The sequence below is a fragment of the Pholcus phalangioides genome, unplaced genomic scaffold, assembly GCF_987345545.1.
Source record: "Pholcus phalangioides strain wild (caught in Gottingen) unplaced genomic scaffold, Ppha-v1.0 ptg000039l_1, whole genome shotgun sequence".
In the NCBI taxonomy this organism is placed as follows: Eukaryota; Metazoa; Arthropoda; class Arachnida; order Araneae; family Pholcidae; genus Pholcus; species Pholcus phalangioides.
In genome coordinates, this window is record NW_028301625.1 from 27,867,505 (window position 1) to 27,885,184 (window position 17,680).

At 37.7% G+C, this 17,680-nt stretch overlaps 1 protein-coding gene across 3 annotated transcripts in view; it reads left to right on the forward strand.

Annotated features, from left to right (window-relative positions):
• The window catches only part of LOC149065786 (plasma membrane calcium-transporting ATPase 2-like), a 185,668-nt gene that overhangs the window by 154,744 nt on the left and 13,244 nt on the right, over window positions 1-17,680 (forward strand). For 2 of the 3 annotated variants that reach the window (XM_089253480.1, XM_089253478.1), the window contains exons 7-17: window positions 1,012-1,182; window positions 4,679-4,881; window positions 6,021-6,156; window positions 6,578-6,684; window positions 7,517-7,758; window positions 7,998-8,265; window positions 8,432-8,611; window positions 8,730-8,924; window positions 9,580-9,771; window positions 12,122-12,335; window positions 12,674-12,885. In XM_089253480.1, the coding sequence (XP_089109606.1) occupies window positions 1,012-1,182; window positions 4,679-4,881; window positions 6,021-6,156; window positions 6,578-6,684; window positions 7,517-7,758; window positions 7,998-8,265; window positions 8,432-8,611; window positions 8,730-8,924; window positions 9,580-9,771; window positions 12,122-12,335; window positions 12,674-12,885 (2,120 nt within the window). The remainder of the gene's footprint in view (window positions 1-1,011; window positions 1,183-4,678; window positions 4,882-6,020; window positions 6,157-6,577; window positions 6,685-7,516; window positions 7,759-7,997; window positions 8,266-8,431; window positions 8,612-8,729; window positions 8,925-9,579; window positions 9,772-12,121; window positions 12,336-12,673; window positions 12,886-17,680) is intronic. The other variant, XM_089253479.1, reaches the window with a different exon arrangement.

Genomic DNA, 17,680 nt, shown 5'->3' on the forward strand with positions numbered 1-17,680 from the left:
TTTGTCTAATTACAGTGTTTTATAGACGAAATATGGAATTAAATTTCCAAAAATTGACGCGTACATCAGCAGATTTGAGTGTAACTTGTGAGCGTATCATACAATTTTTTAAATTGTAGTTCATAACCTGCACCATTACTAGCTAAATGTACTGTGTAAATAACATAATAAAGACTTTTTCATAAAAAATGGCATAGGAGTCCAAAATTTATTATTGTTTTCATCATTTTGGGGCATTTCCTATCAATAAAGTGTTATTAAAGTTCACTTCAGTATCATTTTAAAAGAAAGGTGATGAGAAAGGTAGTCGGATACCTTAAATAGTCATATTCACAAACAACCACTGGAGCCGCCTGGCAGTCCAGTGGTTAGGGAGCTAGCTTCTGACTGTGCAGGTTTGGGTTCGAATCCCGGATCGGGCATGGATGTCTACTAACACTAACAAATTCCCTGGACAGATCGTAACGATCTTTTGGGAATACGTGCTGATCACGTTATTATAATAATAATAATCAAATTAAGCTTAATCATCATAAACAAAATAATCATTAAGAAAATAGCATATTAGACGTATATACTGCAGTCTAGATACAGTCATCTGTTCTATGAGTTACACCAGCGGTTCTCAACCGGTGCTTCGCGGAGCCCTTGAGGCTCCGTGTGCACTCTCCAGGGACTCCGTGGCCGCTGAAGGAAAATAAAACAAGCAGTAAATTTGGAGGGAAAAAATTATAAATATTTTTAAATCATACAAATAAATCAGTATCTTTGACGAATAAATAAAAAAATATGCCCACACGAGGCTCCGCCATAGAAATATTTTATTAAAAAGGGCTAGTCAAAAAAGGTTGAGAACCCCTGAGTTGCGCAATATTAGTCTAAATTGACTGCATGCAATTCCCAGATTATTACGGAAATTTAAAATGCTAATATGAAAACTTAATTATAGGCATATTTCAAAACGAAGATTATAATCGTTTCATATTACTTTTTTTAATGTTTTTGTTCCAGTAGATGGCCAGGTTCCAAATGATGCCTCTGCGCAACCTCACCACGACGAAGAAGCCCAACCGCAACCACCGCCACAAAAGAATCCTGAAGAAAGTAGTAACAACCCTCATAAGGAAAAATCTGTTCTTCAAGCTAAACTTACCAAACTAGCTATACAAATTGGTTATGCAGGTAATATTCCTTTCCCTAGAATAACACGTTGTCTCTCGCATACTTAACGCACACAAGAAGTTTTTCTCTCCTTTATTCTCTTAGAATCAATCACCCCATAAAGTATTGCGTGTTCAAACTATTGTATCTGTTAACTACTAATTCTTTTTGTTAACTACTTTTTAGGGAAAAAAATTGGAATAAAAAACACAGTACAAAAAAAATCTAGCTTCGTCAAACGAAACGAGTACCTTCCCCTCTCTTTGTTTGATTGTTTCATGATCCATTCCATGGGTGAAAGGTGGTTAAGAGCACGCCCCTAATGGATTTTGGATTACAAAAATGAAACTTGAAAACATGAATTCTCAAAAATTTTACTATACATGGTTTATTAAATCAGAAATATAGGTACGAGAAATTAAAGGTGTAACTTCATAAACAAATGAGTTACAATTTTTTTTAATTGCGAAATGCGCACTCTTTCCTGCCCTGTCGGATAAGAGTACGCAGGGCGGGGCCAAGTGTAACCACTCAAAGATTTAACAGTAATGGCAAACGAATGTCCCTTTCCACAGGCGTCGGAAGTGTTTTAGGCCTGTGGGTGCTCAGATTGAGCTTTATGCAGGAAATTGTCATTTGTGACTTAATTTTGACGGTGCTCAAACCTGTTTCACAAAATTCTGTGGAAGCTCTAGTACCCACTCCACCCCGGCTCCGACGCCACTGTCCCCTTATTTTGCACGTCTTGCATACTCAACACTGGATCCAATCATCATCGCTGCATTGTTATTAGGCTGGGCTGCATTGTTATTGGGCCGGGCACAGAAGTAGATGGCCTGGCCATCTACTTCTTGCATAGTCAAATTTGTTAAGAAAATCACGTTTTCGATGGCGTTTTGATAGATTTTTCCCAGTGATTTCAGGGCTTTTTTAATGACATCAACTGTTTTTCTTTTACGGTTTCAACCGATCGACCTTTGCTTTCTTCACTTCAATTTAACGTAGAGAAGTTACATCCCAGTTGTGTGCTCACTCTAAATCATAGTTTACCAACCTTTTTGTCCCATCACCCCCCTTCTTCAGAAATTTTTTTCTCCCATCACCCCCCAACGCAATCTAACCCATAGGATCCTATGTTATAGCCGTAGCTTCTACCGCCCCCCCCCGGAATATTCCATCGCCCCCAAGGGGGCGTTAACGCCCACGTTGGGAATCACTGCTCTAAATTAACTGGCAGCCTGTGCGGTTAATAGTTGAGCGAAGAGATAAGCGATACGAGATTCTTTTGTGACTAGTAGAAAAAAATGCATAGGGGTGGAGGAGGAGACGTCCGCACATAGTAAAGCAGAAGAAGGGTTGAGAAAATGTAGCCGGAGGGCTTCTAAAATGTAAGGGTGTGATGATGATGATACCTCCACAGAAGAGGGAAAGAAAAAAAGGAGAAACGGACCAATCAGCAGATAGCGAAAATCAGCAGATCGAAATGGAAACAAACTGGATTGTTCAAGTCGCGCACCTCATTGAGTGACCACGTTCTCTTCTCCGTCTTGCTCCTTGAGTAAGTGCAGCGTAGAACAAAACAATACAATTGTTTTCGTCGCTGATCTCTATTATACACTCCCGTATCTCGTCGTCGCCTCACTATGTGTTCGCCTTTAGCCCCCAGTGCACTGCTCTTTTGTAAATTTCTCATAGATAGCATCATCCTAAGATATGTTAGGATTAACAGTTAGATTCTAATGTCACCATATAACCTATTGTTCGGCGGAGAATACTCTTCTCATAATAGTTTAATCCTTGAAAGCTTTTATCAATCTTTTATCGACAGAAAAATTACGATTCCTTCACAGTAAAGTTACGTACTAATATGACACATATGAAACGTGTGCTGTAATTTTGTGATCCAGGGGTGTTATCAATAATGGCGGTCTCTTGAGACAGTTCGAAACGCGCGTGTTAACTTGGTCTCATAGTCGCTTTTACTCGCCCTTCTGCTAACAGAAAAAAATTACGTGTATACTTTTACCTGCTTTCCTCTATATACCTTGGAAAAATTTTAATGAAAAAATTACTTGACCCTGTTTTTGGAAGATAACTCTCGTTAGGCAGAAATTCGTTATTCGAGTTCCCATTTTAGCTTCACCGACATAGTGAATTGGTGCTGAAATTGATGTTGTTCAACTGATATAAAAACGGAAAGTGAACAGAGATGAGAGAGAGAAAAAAACCTTCTTCCCTTTCAAAAAAAGTATCTTCTGTACTTGATGTCAATCTTTCTTTCTAACCGAGCATAACTCTGGTGCTATTATCATGAGAAATTTACGTGTTCTTAACCGTACATGCACCCCTCGTACACATTCCTCTACGGAATATCTAACGAATTGGTACATACGAAGGTTTTTTTAACAGCTGGTTGATGCGAAAACATATTTTAGAAAGAGAGAAAATTCATCTGCCCCTGCGGGGAATCGAACCCACGTCTACTAGACTACAGAGGCAACGAATAGCGCAATCTTTCCTTTGAACCCGTAAAGTCGCCATCTGGTGGCATTGTCAGCAATTGTGAGCTTTGGCCTGAGTTAGGTCCGACCGTCCATGTACGGTCAAGTTCAGTGCTCACGAGCTCCAAGTAAAGATTGAGATATTCATTGCCTCTGTAGTCTAGTGCGTTCACCCGGAAAGTGAAAGGACGTGGGTTCGATTCCCCGCAGGGGCAGTTGAATTTTCTCTCTTTCCAAAGTATGACTTCGCATCAGCCAGCTGTTAAAAACCTTCGTATGAATAGCGGAGAGTGACATCATCCTCAGAGAATTGGTACATGCCGGAATGTATGTGTTGCGAACCTAAGTGAAGTTTGTTTCTGCTTAATGCTTGTTATGTGTAGTGCTATCATCTGCCATCAATTTTTTTAACTTTTTGGTGAAGTGCAATGATTGAGGATTTTACCGTTGTAGGCCTGTTTCTCTATCGCGAGAGTTTTTAGTGGGAAGATCAACTCTCATTCGCGACTTGAAGTTGGGAACCACAGCAAACCAACTTTAGCTGACCACCACATGGGCAATTTACTACTGAATGAGTTGTGCCGGATGTGTGTATCTGACAGTCTGAGTGCGTATCTAGTGTTGTGTCTGGTTTTTCAGTACTGCCATTTATATTTCAAATTGTGAGTGATGTGTAATGATTGAATATTTGTACCATTGTAGGCGTGTTGCTCTCTGTAGCGAAATCATACTGGTGCTGAAAAGTAGTCTTAGCTATATGTTCAACCATTTTTATTGGAAGTAGACTGGTGGAAATCTCAGATATGTGTTTCTATGGGTATCGCATGTTAGCAGCTTCATGGATAAATGCTTTCATGAATATTAAGATGATGTGTTCTTTATATCTTATTCACTAATATTGATGCAGGTGTTACTGAGAACAGCCATGTGTGCGTGTGTGGCACATGATTAAAAAGGAAGCAATTCTTGACTTTTGGTTTATTTAAAAGTTTTTCCATTTCTTTTTCCCTTTCCAGGATCAACTATCGCAGTTTTCACTGTTGTTATTTTGATCATACGATTTGCAATTACAACTTTTGTGATGCAGACGGATACATGGCAAGCAAAGCACACGCAACACCTGGTGAAGTTCCTTATCATCGGAGTGACTGTCTTGGTAGTCGCTGTACCTGAAGGTCTTCCGCTAGCTGTAACATTAGCTTTAGCCTACTCCGTTAAGGTACATCATTTCTAATCATAATATGATTTTCACTCCGAATTTTATGATCTTTAATGACTGCCAGATAACTAACTACTTTCAAGAATTTTTTTTAATGATTTATTATTATTATTTCAACCGATTTAAATATTAAAGGTTTCGGATTATTGCGTTTTAATGATTTTTTTTTGCACCCGATTGCCCTCAAGTACTACTCCAGTTTAATAAGATTACATATTGTACCTACGACATAAGCCCATGAACTGCCGTTTCACAACTAGTTTTTAGTACCAATTGAAGCAAACATTTGTGTAGTTTATTTCAGAGAAAATTACATAAAAATCATCTTGAAAATATTCATATACTTTTCAGCGAAAATCACAAATGAATTACAAGCTGGTCAGAGCATAACTTATCTATATTTTAGAACTTTATTTAACTTCATAGTATTCAAAATTGGATGTCGAAATTATTATCTTTATGGTTTTGATACGTTGAGGCTTTCGAAACACATTTTTAAAATGATCGTTTTGGAAATGTCTCTCTCCGTAAAACATGCATATGTTATTGCACGAATTATATATTGCTCCACCAACTTAAGTTTTAGTAACGGTTCAATCTTTCTAAACGATACGAAGGTGCCAATGGAATTCTTGGTATGTACGATTTGGAAAGTTTTCAAGCAATGTTAGTCTCCCATAGATGGATGGAAGGCGATTCAATTCATGGATTTTGAGGTAGGATGATTAAAAATTAAAAATGACTCAAAAGCCACGCGATTTTCTAAAGGAACTATACAGGAAGTCGCTGATTTATATGTGCACTATAGATGTATATCACGTTGTGGACTGTGAAATATTTCATGAGATATTGCTGATTCATATTCATATTTTTGACACGCAAACCTCACTTCTCATATGTTACACATTACAAAATAGCATTATTTACATTTTTGGATTACGCATAAGTGTTTCATCTTTTATGCTCGATTATCTTTTGAAACAACAGGTAATTAATTAAGCTGACAAATTTGGCTTACTTATCGGTTGTTCATAATTTATGTTATTCAAATAGATTATCGAGTTTACGTTATTATTATGAAGCCAATGTATCCAATCATTGCAAAAGGTAAGTTATCTTTTTTTCATGTTTTTTTCTAGAAAATGATGAAAGACAACAACTTGGTACGGCATTTGGATGCATGTGAAACAATGGGAAATGCCACGGCAATCTGTTCGGATAAAACTGGCACTCTCACAACAAACCGAATGACCGTCGTTCAAAGTTTCATTTGTGGTAAGTGAAAATTTTCGAATTTTCGTTGGATTATAAACTTTAATGTGGAACAATATTTAAATAAAATTTGTGGCTATATATGTCTATAATCACTAGAATTATTGGATTGTTATTACTGTTGAAAGTACAGTAGCATTAGAATTATTGGATTGTTATTATTGTTATTGGATTTTTATTATTGTTATTGGATTTTTATTATTGTTATTGGATTGTTATTATTGTTATTGGATTGTTATTATTGTTATTGGATTGTTAGCATTGTAAAAAAAACTGTCACTGTGTGTGAATATGAGACTTGTATGTCGAAAAACACCTAAGACAGTTTTTTATTTTTGTCTCTTTTCCTGAATAACTGCCATTATTGAAATACATATAGTGATACAAATATTTTGGATATTAATAAAATTTATTGTTGAAACAGGTATCCATTACAAGAACACTCCAAAATACGGTAGCCTGCCTCATGAAGTCGTAACACTCATTATCGAAGCGATTTCAATTAACAGTGGTTATACGTCAAGAGTGATGGTAAGCTTTTCTGACGTCAACTTATTTATATGTTCGAAACCTTCTCTTAAATATATATTTAATATTTGAAAGGGTTTTTCTGGAAGCATTTATATGCAGTTATTGATTGGAGATTGATTGTGCTATTTTTACAGTTGAGCTATTCAGTACAATTTCAGTTGAACGATTTTAATTAGAGATTCGCCTCTATTAAGGTTACGAACGACACTACTTTCCACCTCGCTGACCGGATCAGTGGTGCAACTTCGGTGTATAAGCCAATCCATTATTAATTGAATTAATTAGTTATTAAATTAATTTTGTCACTGAAATAAGAAGTTTGTAAGCAGTTTGTCAATCAAGAAATCTGTTGTTGGAACCGATAGTTCAAATAATGATCACAAATTTAATTTTTTCACGGTACTTTTACCTTGTCGCGGGCCGCACAAAATTACTTCACGGGCCAGCCGTTGGCCACCCGTGCCATATAAAACATCATCAAACGCCTCTCCGCGCAAATATCAAGAACTAGGATGAAAAGAAAATCTATGCGAATGCTCAGGGCCAGAAACCTTTTCAGCCGATGAACTGTATTCATCAAAAAAAAAAATTCCTTGCTCTGCTTACGACTTTAAATCGTGGATTTTTGATCGCCGTCTTTTTATAAAGACTAGCGTGTATTGTGCCTACCAATTTTAATTGGTACCCCTATCTGAATGCGTTTACGAATGAGCAGTATACCTTCACATGTTGAGAGTTGGTAGTTTCGAAATATTGGAACACTTCTTTTGTTCAAGAATAAATTCCTGTGCATAATTTCTTCCAATTTCAAAAGTAAATCTTCTTTTAATAGCCACCAGACAATCCTGGAGATCTTCCAAAACAGGTAGGTAACAAGACTGAATGTGCTTTGCTTGGTTTCGTGTTGGACCTTGGCAAAGATTATCAAGCGGTCAGAGATAAGACGCCAGAAGAAAAACTCCATAAAGTTTACACATTCAATTCAGTGCGAAAGTCAATGACCACAGTTATAAAACTTCCTAATGGTGGCTTCAGGATATTTACGAAAGGCGCCTCTGAAATTGTTCTGAAAAAGTAAGCGCCAAGTTTTTTGTAAGCTATTGAAACTTATTTTTGTGATACATAAAAAACATGAATGTATATGATAGTTCTTATCATTGTAAATTATTAAATTATCACAATTAATGGCAAGTTCTCAGACTATATTCAAGGTAAAACTTTAGGAACTACATTTTTTTTCCCGACACTTCATTTATACCTTCTGCCTTAAATCTTAAGACACTGATATTCATGTCATCTTCATTTTCCACCAGGTGTTCGTATATTTTTGGTCAAGATGGTAACATCGAACGTTTTAGTACTTCCGAGCAAGATAGATTAGTAAGTACGGTAATTGAACCAATGGCCTCTGATGGACTACGAACGATCGGGATAGCGTATAAAGACTTTATTATCGGTGAAGACCTTCAGCCTAATCAAGAAAGTATGACTATGGAGCCAAATTGGGATGATGAGGATTTCATTGTACGAAATCTCACTGCACTTTGCATAGTTGGCATTGAGGATCCTGTAAGGCCAGAGGTAAAGCGTCGACAACTTTGATGAATGTTTTCAATGTCATTTTTCCTCGTTACTATTATTCGTATTCTCGAAAATTAAGTTAGACATTTTAAGGGGGCATATATTAATAGTATTCCCCCCCCCCCCACAAAATCTAAAATGTGAATTCTACTTTTACTTTTACTAGGTGCCGGAAGCCATCAAGCAATGCCAAAAAGCCGGTATCACAGTTCGTATGGTAACTGGAGACAACATAAACACAGCCCGTTCAATTGCCTTGAAATGTGGTATTATAAGACCCGGGGAGGACTTTCTTGTTCTTGAAGGAAAAGACTTCAACAATAGGATACGAGACAGCAATGGTGAGGTATGGAACGAAAAAAAAATTTTATTCTCTAACCCAAAAATTTCTTTTTCTATTATGTCGATTTGAATATTTCAACTGAAAGTTATTCAATTACAATTTTCTGAACTTCTTATGATAGGTACAGCAACATCTTCTGGACAAAGTCTGGCCTAGGCTTCGAGTGTTGGCAAGGAGTTCACCAACCGATAAATACACTCTAGTCAAAGGAATCATAGACAGTAAGCTGCATTCAAACAGAGAAGTCGTGGCTGTCACGGGAGATGGCACGAATGATGGTCCTGCTCTAAAGAAGGCTGATGTCGGATTCGCCATGGTATGTGATGAACTATATAAATACTGAGAGATAGATGGCTTTTTCTCAGCCTGAGATATCAAGGAAACAGTTATCTTCCGGATATTATGCTGAGGTGAACTCGGAAAGAAAAGTCATCACGTCTCCACCGGGACTCGAACCCAGGTCCTCTTGCATACCGGGCAAGCCGTCTGGTCTACCGGACTACCGGTCTACCGTGTAGGTGGTAGCATGCTTGCCCGGTATGCAAGAGGACTTGGGTTCGAGTCCCGGTGGAGACGTGATGACTTTTCTTTCCGAGTTCACCTCAGCATAATATCCGGAAGACAACTGTTTCCTTGATATATAAATACTGTTATTTTATTCATTCTTTAACGTTTTATACATGATATCCTGTTTGTATAAAGAGTTCAACTTATTTTTCGAACTATTTGTGTGGCCTTTAATATTAATACCTTGCAATTATAGTATAAAAACCGTTTTAGTTCGAATAAAACTCTTATTATACAATTCGTAAAGTTGAAATTCATTTTATTTTTTTTTTTTTTTTGTCAAATCAGATGTGAGTTTTTACATTATAAGCAAATTTATTTCATTCAGTAAAAATTTGGTTTATATATCATAAAAAATTACTTTTCGTTTCTTGAACGAAAAACGTTTCTTGAATTCATTGCAGGGCATTGCTGGAACAGATGTAGCCAAAGAAGCTTCCGACATCATTTTGACCGATGATAATTTCACCAGTATCGTAAAGGCGGTCATGTGGGGCCGTAATGTTTACGACAGTATTGCCAAGTTTTTGCAGTTCCAGCTCACTGTCAATGTAGTAGCCGTCATTGTCGCCTTTGTAGGCGCCTGTGCTATAGAGGTTCGACATGATTTTGCTTTTTCTCTATTATCTCATCTCAAATGGTTAATAGTTCAAATGCTAAATTAATCATTGTCAGCCAAACAAAACCTTTTTTAATATTTTTTGTAAATGTTTTACAATTAGTTAACTCTAAATTCTTGCAACTTTCTTAAACGAATAAACAATATTCGTCGCATTTTTTTTTTCGAATGTATTCCTTCTCCTCATATCCCATTCAAAAAATTAGAATACAGTGAAAAATGGATGCTTGATGTTTCAAAATAAATGATATCTTGAAAAATAAACAGTGTAAATGTGTGAATGAAAAAAATGGCCATGCTCTAATGACTTTCACAAAATTAAAATACTCTGGAGAGGCAAAAAAAACCTCAAAATATTAGAACATTTATGAATATTTCTTATTGGTTGTCGCTGAGGGAAAAATTAGCATAAAATTTTCGATTGCGCACAACACAACAACACAACACACAACAACACAACACATAACAACACACGTGCTACTACTATAAATACCTACTAGCAAGCAGATTTTAGTTACTTATATGTTGAAAATGGGCAGAACGAAAGGCGTTCTCCGATTTCTACCAAACTTGTCATTGTAAGGGCCAACTTCTAAGTGGTGGCCAACTTCTTTCTGTTCTTGGGCCAACATTTTGGTCAGCTGCAGTGTCGTAGGTCGCACGAGTGGTGCCACTTCCGCGTATAAGACACACACACATTATTTAAATTAATTAAATAATTATTAAAATTACTTTCGTCATTTGAAATAAGTAGTTTGTAAGCAGTTTGTTAAATCAGGAAATCTGCTGTTAGAACCGATAGCTGAAATAATAATCACAAATTTTATTTAATTCACGGTATTTTTTACATTGTCGAAGGCCGCACGAAATCACTTCACGGGCCAAGGATGGTCAATAGACCACCTATGGCCTAACTCAACAAGAAATTGCCCGAAAAGCAAGATGTTCTCAAGCAAGTGTAAGTAAAATTTTAAGCACGGTAGTTTTCAGAATAATCGTGGTAACAGTGGTCGTCAGCCAACGACTACAAATCGTCAAGATATACTGTTGAAGAAAATCATGCAGAAAAACCGCTTCAGAAGTTTTCGATTTATTCACAGAGAGAGGAAAGAAATAAGAGTGACTGCATCACCCTCCACCGCACCCAGACGAATGCATAAATTTACATTTCAATCACGTGTGCCAAAAAAAGCCATTCCTCACTCCCAAGCAAAAACTGCCGAGTTCAATGGTGCAAAAAATATGCTTGCAATTAGACTATAAAAATGTACTTTACAGCGGCCAGTCAATGTTTTGCGTGTCCCGCGATCATCAAGACATCCGCGTTTAGTGCTACAAACTCGAAACATTCACTAAATAATGTTTGAAACGCTCGATGAGATTCGCTACCTCTGTTATGGTGTTGGGATGTATGAGCTCTGGAGGCCCAGCTTTGCATTTTGAATATAACGGTAAATTCTAGTGTATACCAAGAAATCTTAGACCATTTCGTGATACTATCACCCGAACACTTGTTTGAAGACGATCTCACTTCCCACAACTAGATTCTGCATCTAGTCATACTTCAAAGACAACGAAGACTTGGCTTGAAGAAAATAAAGTTAAAGTGCTTCCCCGGCCTGCAAATTCACGCGATTTGAACCCAATAGAAATCTGTGGGCCATCATGAAGAGACGCCTGCAGCAATTCGCCTCGAAGAACAAAAATGAACTTTTGTCTACCTTGAAATCCGTGTGGCCAATATCTCTAGCAATGACTGTAAAAAACTAGTCCATAATATGCTAAATCGTTTACGAGATGTTATTAAGGCAAAGAGGTACTGAATGTTTCTGTATTGTTTGTTTTGAAAAACTTACTCTTTGTTTCCAGTTTATTAGAATTTTTTGAATCAAGTTCAAAAGCATTATAATTTAGGATTTTTCGGAAAAATGCATTCCTTTTTCATTTTTTAATGTATAATTTTTCTATTGTTGTTGTATATTCATCTACAACAGTTTCCCAAGCTTTTTGTTCCATCGCTCCCAACTCAAGTGAACCCATAGGATCCTGTGTTAAATCCGTAGCTTCTATCACCCCCTGGACCGTTCCATCGCCCACCGGGGGCAACACTGATCTACAAGCTGTGTAGAATCTGTTGCACTTGTTTGAAATTTGTTAAAGGATGTTTGATGTTTTTTCATTGAAATATAACACAAATTTGAAGTCAAATTTTGCGTTTTTTTACAATATTCTAATTTTTTGAACGGGAGTTGTATATATATGTATTATTGTCATGACTTGAGATGGTATTTGTTGAAATTAAAATTTTATTTTCACCCACTTGATAGGACAGTCCATTGAAAGCTGTACAAATGTTATGGGTAAATCTGATTATGGACACGTTGGCTTCTCTGGCATTGGCCACTGAAATGCCAACCCGACACCTACTAGACAGAAAGCCATACGGAAGAACAAAACCGTTAATTTCAAGGACGATGATGAAGAATATTCTCGGGCATGCCTTCTATCAGTTGTCCGTGATATTCTGCCTACTATTCTTTGGTGAGTCTGATATTTTATATCATTTTTGTTTTCTTGGATTTGGAATCAAACAGAGCAGTATGATGATAGAACTACAGTATTATTCCACAATGATATCAGCTATTTTTTAATTTGGAAGCATTATGGTTTCATATTCTTGATATCCTGTTCTAGAAGACATAAAATCACCGAATCAACTGAAATAGAATCAGATGATCCCATTGAAACGGATAAAAATCTCCTGTAAAACAGCCAACAACTTGAAATCTTCTCATATGTCTGTCTGACTTGTTTTAGAGACATAAGTATATGATATTTTGAATTTTTCTAAACTAAAAATCTATTTCATTTAAATTCAGGTCATCATATCTTCGACATAGACACGGGGATGTACGCCCCTCTCCATGCTCCTCCATCACAACATTTCACGATCATTTTCAACACTTTCGTCATGATGACGTTGTTCAATGAGATCAACGCTCGCAAGATTCATGGAGAACGCAACATTTTCGAGGGCCTCCTTACAAATCCCGTATTTTATACCATTCTACTCATCACTGCTGCTGCACAGGTAACAAATATAAATTATAATCTACAGTGTAATCCCGATATAACGATGCTCTGCAGAACAAGAAAAAACATCGTTGTAGAGGAATTATCTGTATATCAAGAGGTGGTAATTTAACATTGCACAACAGACATTTCCAAACGAGACTTTAAAAAATATTGTTGTAGAGGGATTTACCGTTATATCGAGTATCGTACCCTCTAGTGAGGTTTTACTGTATTTCAGTTTTAACCCATTTGCATCCACAAACAAAACTTTCCGAGAATTTTTATTTTCTCTTTTTACCAAGTACGGAATAGTCCGCAAAATGGTGCCTCTCCCTTATTACCGTAAAGCGAAATAGTGCATTCACAACTATGATCGCTTTCCGTCAAATTTAAAGCAATCTGGGATTGTTTCTTAAACTAAACAATGTATAAAACTAGTTCAAAAAATACTGTAAGTTCCCTCACCACATACTGTGTGTACTATATACTATAGTATATCACTCTTTCCTTCGTCAAATTCTGCAAAAATCGGTATTGTACTTTGCACTTAAAAATCAGTTTCGTTATTAAGAATGTTGATGAGTTGGGGATAGTTGAGCGCATTTGATTTACAAAATGGGTGATGAATCAAAGACCGGTTGCAATTGGTTGGTGTGGCAAGTCAATGGGAAGAATTTAAGGCAAAACTACCCTCTTTTTTGCATGAAGTCGTACCCTCTGTTCGTAAAAAGCGCGTTTATTTGTCACATCCCCTCTGGTTCACTGAAAAAATGAGTAATTTTTATTTGGAAAAGAAAAGGACATTTAGGGAGCATAAAAGTGGAGCAGGTGACCTGGCATCATTTACTGAAAAAGGTCATTGAAAAAGAGGATTAGAGAAAGTAAAAAGCAAGTTCAATAAAGGTTGGCAGATAACACAGGCGCTGACACAAAATCATTTTTCAAATATATCAACAATGGATGCAAGGGGACAGTTGATCCCTCTCGATAGAACGATCTAAGGTAGGCAGCAATGTAGTCTAAGTGCTTTCAATGACTTTTTCGCGTTGGTTTTTAATAAGCAAAATGATATCCACAGTACGGGGTGTCATGGGGTGATAAAGTCGTCAACGATATTCAACTAGAAGATGTGGAAATCCTAAAACTTCTAAAAAATGTATGTGCAAGTAAAGCACCAGGACCAGATGATATTTATCCTGGGGTCCTTAGGGAATGTGGAAATGAACTGTTGGGGTCGTTGTACAGATTTACATAAGTAGCGTTGCTGAGGGTGTCGTTTAAGGGAATTCGAAGCTTTCTAATATGGTTCCGATATTTAAAAAGGTAGTAGAGAAACTGTGTCGAATTATCGTCCAATGAGTTTGACGAGCTCCCTCTCGAAAATTTTGGAAATTATTATCAAAAAGCAAATTGTGAAATGAATAGAGAAGAATAATGTATTGTCGGAAAACCAACATGGGTTCAGAAAGGGAAAAGTTACGTGTAACAAACCTCCTTTGAATCTATGATCACGTGACTGAAGCTTTGGGAAATGGCAAAAACGTCTAGGTAGTTTATCTTGCTTTCCAGAAGGCATTCGATCAGGTCCAACATGGTAAACTCTTGAAGCGTTTTTACATCAGATTGGGATTAGGAGACGGCAACTCGTTGAATGCGGAATTCGATAATTCGATACGCCGAGTCCTGTTCTCAGGGCTATAACAGCGGCTTACAAAATTCCTGACAGGCTGAAGTTCAGTGGGAAATAAATTTCCCAAAGGCCAAAGTCGAGTCCGGGTAGAATCCGCTAAAAGTTACGTTAAGATTTTTTGTAGGTGAAATTTTGTACGTTAAAAATGAAAAGGCTGGTTCAATGCGACGAAATTTTGAATAATTGAAGTCAACACGAAATTAAATAAATTCAATTTCGTGGTCGAAATGAAAATGCCACCACAACTTCGATGGTTAGTCGTGTTAATGAAGAAAATATCGCCATGTGAAGAAGGTCGGAAATTCTTCCCATTGACTTACCACCCCGGTTGGAATCAGTAGGGGTGGTAAGTCAATGGGAAGAATTTAGTACGAAGCTGTCCTCTGTTTTGCTCGACGTCATACCCTTTGTTCGAAAAAAGCATGTTTGTGCATCACACCCTCTATGGTTCACGGATAGCGTGCGGAACCTTTATCTTGAAAAGAAAAGAGCATTCAGAGAGTATAAAAGTGGACGAGGTGACCTATCATTGTTTACTGATAAAAGAAGACTGTTGAAGAAAGCGATAAGGGATAGTAAAAAGGAAGTTGAATCTAGGTTGGCAGATAACATTGGCTCTGACCCAAAATCATTTTTTCGATACGTCAATAATGGATGTAAGGGGACAGTTGGCCCCCTCTCGATAGGAGGCTCAAAGGTAGAGAGCAATGTAGGCATGTGTAGTGCTTTCAATGACTTTTTCGCGTCGGTTTTTAATGGAGATAATGATATTCGATATACGGGTGTTGCATGGGGTAATAAAACCCTCAACGATATTCAAGTGGAAGACGTGGAGGTCCTAAATCTTCTAAGAAATGTATGTGCAAGCAAAGCACCAGGACCAGATGATATCTATCCCAGGGTTCTCAGGGAAGGTGCTAATGAATTGTTGGGGCCAGTCGCACAGATATACAGGAGTAGTGTTGCTGAGGGTATCGTCCCGAGAGATTGGAAACTGGCTAACGTTGTTCCGATATTTAAGAAGGGTAGTAGAGAAGTGGTGTCTAATTATCGTCCAGTGAGTTTGACGAGCTCCCTCTCGAAAATTTTGGAAATTATCATCAAAAGGCAGTTTGTGAAGTGGATAGACGAGAATAATGTATTGTCGGATAATCAGCATGGGTTCAGGAAGGGGAAGTCATGTGTAACTAACCTCCTTTGCTTCTATGATTACGTGACTAAGGCTTTGGGTAAGAGCAAAAATGTCGACGTTGTTTACCTTGATTTCCAGAAGGCATTCGATCGGGTCCAACATGGCAAACTCTTGAAGCGTTTACACGAGATTGGAATAGGGGGCAACTTGCTGAATTGGATAGAATCGTGGTTAAGAGATAGGTCGCAACGAGTTATGGTGAACGGGGAATTCTCTGGTTGGACAGACGTCACAAGTGGAGTTCCTCAGGGAAGTGTCCTTGGCCCCATACTTTTTTCACTTTTTATCGACAAACTCGATCAGGGTATCGATGGAATTACTAGCAAATTCGCAGATGATGTGAAGCTAATGGGGGTAATCGGAAATGAAAGCGATAGGGAGTTGCTCCAGACCAACTTAAACAAGATTGCAGCATGGGCAAATGAATGGAGCATGACGTTTAGCGTAGATAAGTGCATGGTCGCTCATTTTGGTTTGAACAACCCACGGTTCTCTTACGAGTTGAATGGTGTCACTATCCCGGATGCAACTAGAGTCACCGATTTGGGAATTCTCATTGACGAGCGACTTAAGTTTTCTGAACATTGTTCAGCGGTTGTCAAAAAAGCGAATAGAATGCTTGGTCTCATTTTCAAAAAGGTCTCTTCGCGTTCTCCTAAAGTCATTCTTCCGCTTTTTCGAGGCTTAGTTCGTCCTGGAATGGAGTATGCTGTAAGGTTTTGGAGACCATACCTACAGAGGGACATAGACTTGATTGAAGGGGTGCAGAGAAGAGCTACGCGTGTCCTTATTGGCACACAGGGCTTGAGTTATGAAGAGAGACTTCATTTTTTGAATATGTTTACATTGGATGAACGCAGGTGTCGAGGAGATATGATCGAAGTGTTCAAAATTTTCAATGGGATGGATAGGATGGACCATGAACTTTTAGTACACCGCCAATCAACTGCTTTCACAAGGGGACACCAGTATCGATTGGTGAGGGACAATGCAAGGTTATGGTGCCGCAGGGAATTTTTCTCTAATAGGGTTGTTAATAAATGGAATAGCTTACCCCCGGAGGTAGTAAATTGTAACACAATTGACACGTTTAAAAAGAAATACGATAAACATGTTCGGGTGAATCGAGAAGCTATCCATTCTTAGAATAAGACAACCATAAGTATTCTTTATGGGCATTGTACAATATTTTATCATGTGTATATATTGTTTATAATTTGTGTTAATTGCATTTTTAATTGGGTTGCTGTATTTTTGAAACATATGACATCCATATTTTTATGGGCATCTTTTTATCAGCCACCTCGTTGGGCATTTTGCCTGTTGTGGCGTTGTATTTGTATGTGTAATTGTATTTGACTGGTCCTCTGCGATTGGTCCAAATTCCAAGAGGCCCTGGGATTGGCTCAATTCCTCTGTAGCGTAGGATCTGAAATGAAAAATCTGAAAACAAAGTTCCTAAATGGTAGAGAAATATGTTAGAAAAATAGCAAAAATGTGTTAGTTAAAAAATAAAAATAAAAAGGGTTTTTTTTCAGGTTATAAAGTTTTTTTGAAGAAGATTTTTTGCATTTTTGGAAAGAGTATAGCGTTAAATTTTTAAAGAGTCTAGCGTTATACCGGTACCGAAGGGCTGCACGTACACTGTGAGGCGGGTACTGCCGTAGGCTGAACCGCTACCGATGATTTCTTTGATTCGATGAACTTTTTGTACTTCATCAAGACTGAACGAGGCAAGAAAGATGTATAAGTGACCATCTTTTGTCGGGAATATGTTTAGGCTAAGATGTTGTCAGCCTTGTTGGTCTCTGGTGCCGGATTTATGCAGGTCTTTTTCTTCAGAATTTTAAGATATTCCGGGAACTTCTTGTAATTTGCCGGGTGTGGGCCCAGGCAGAGAACGCACGTCGGCGTGTCGATTCCCCGCGC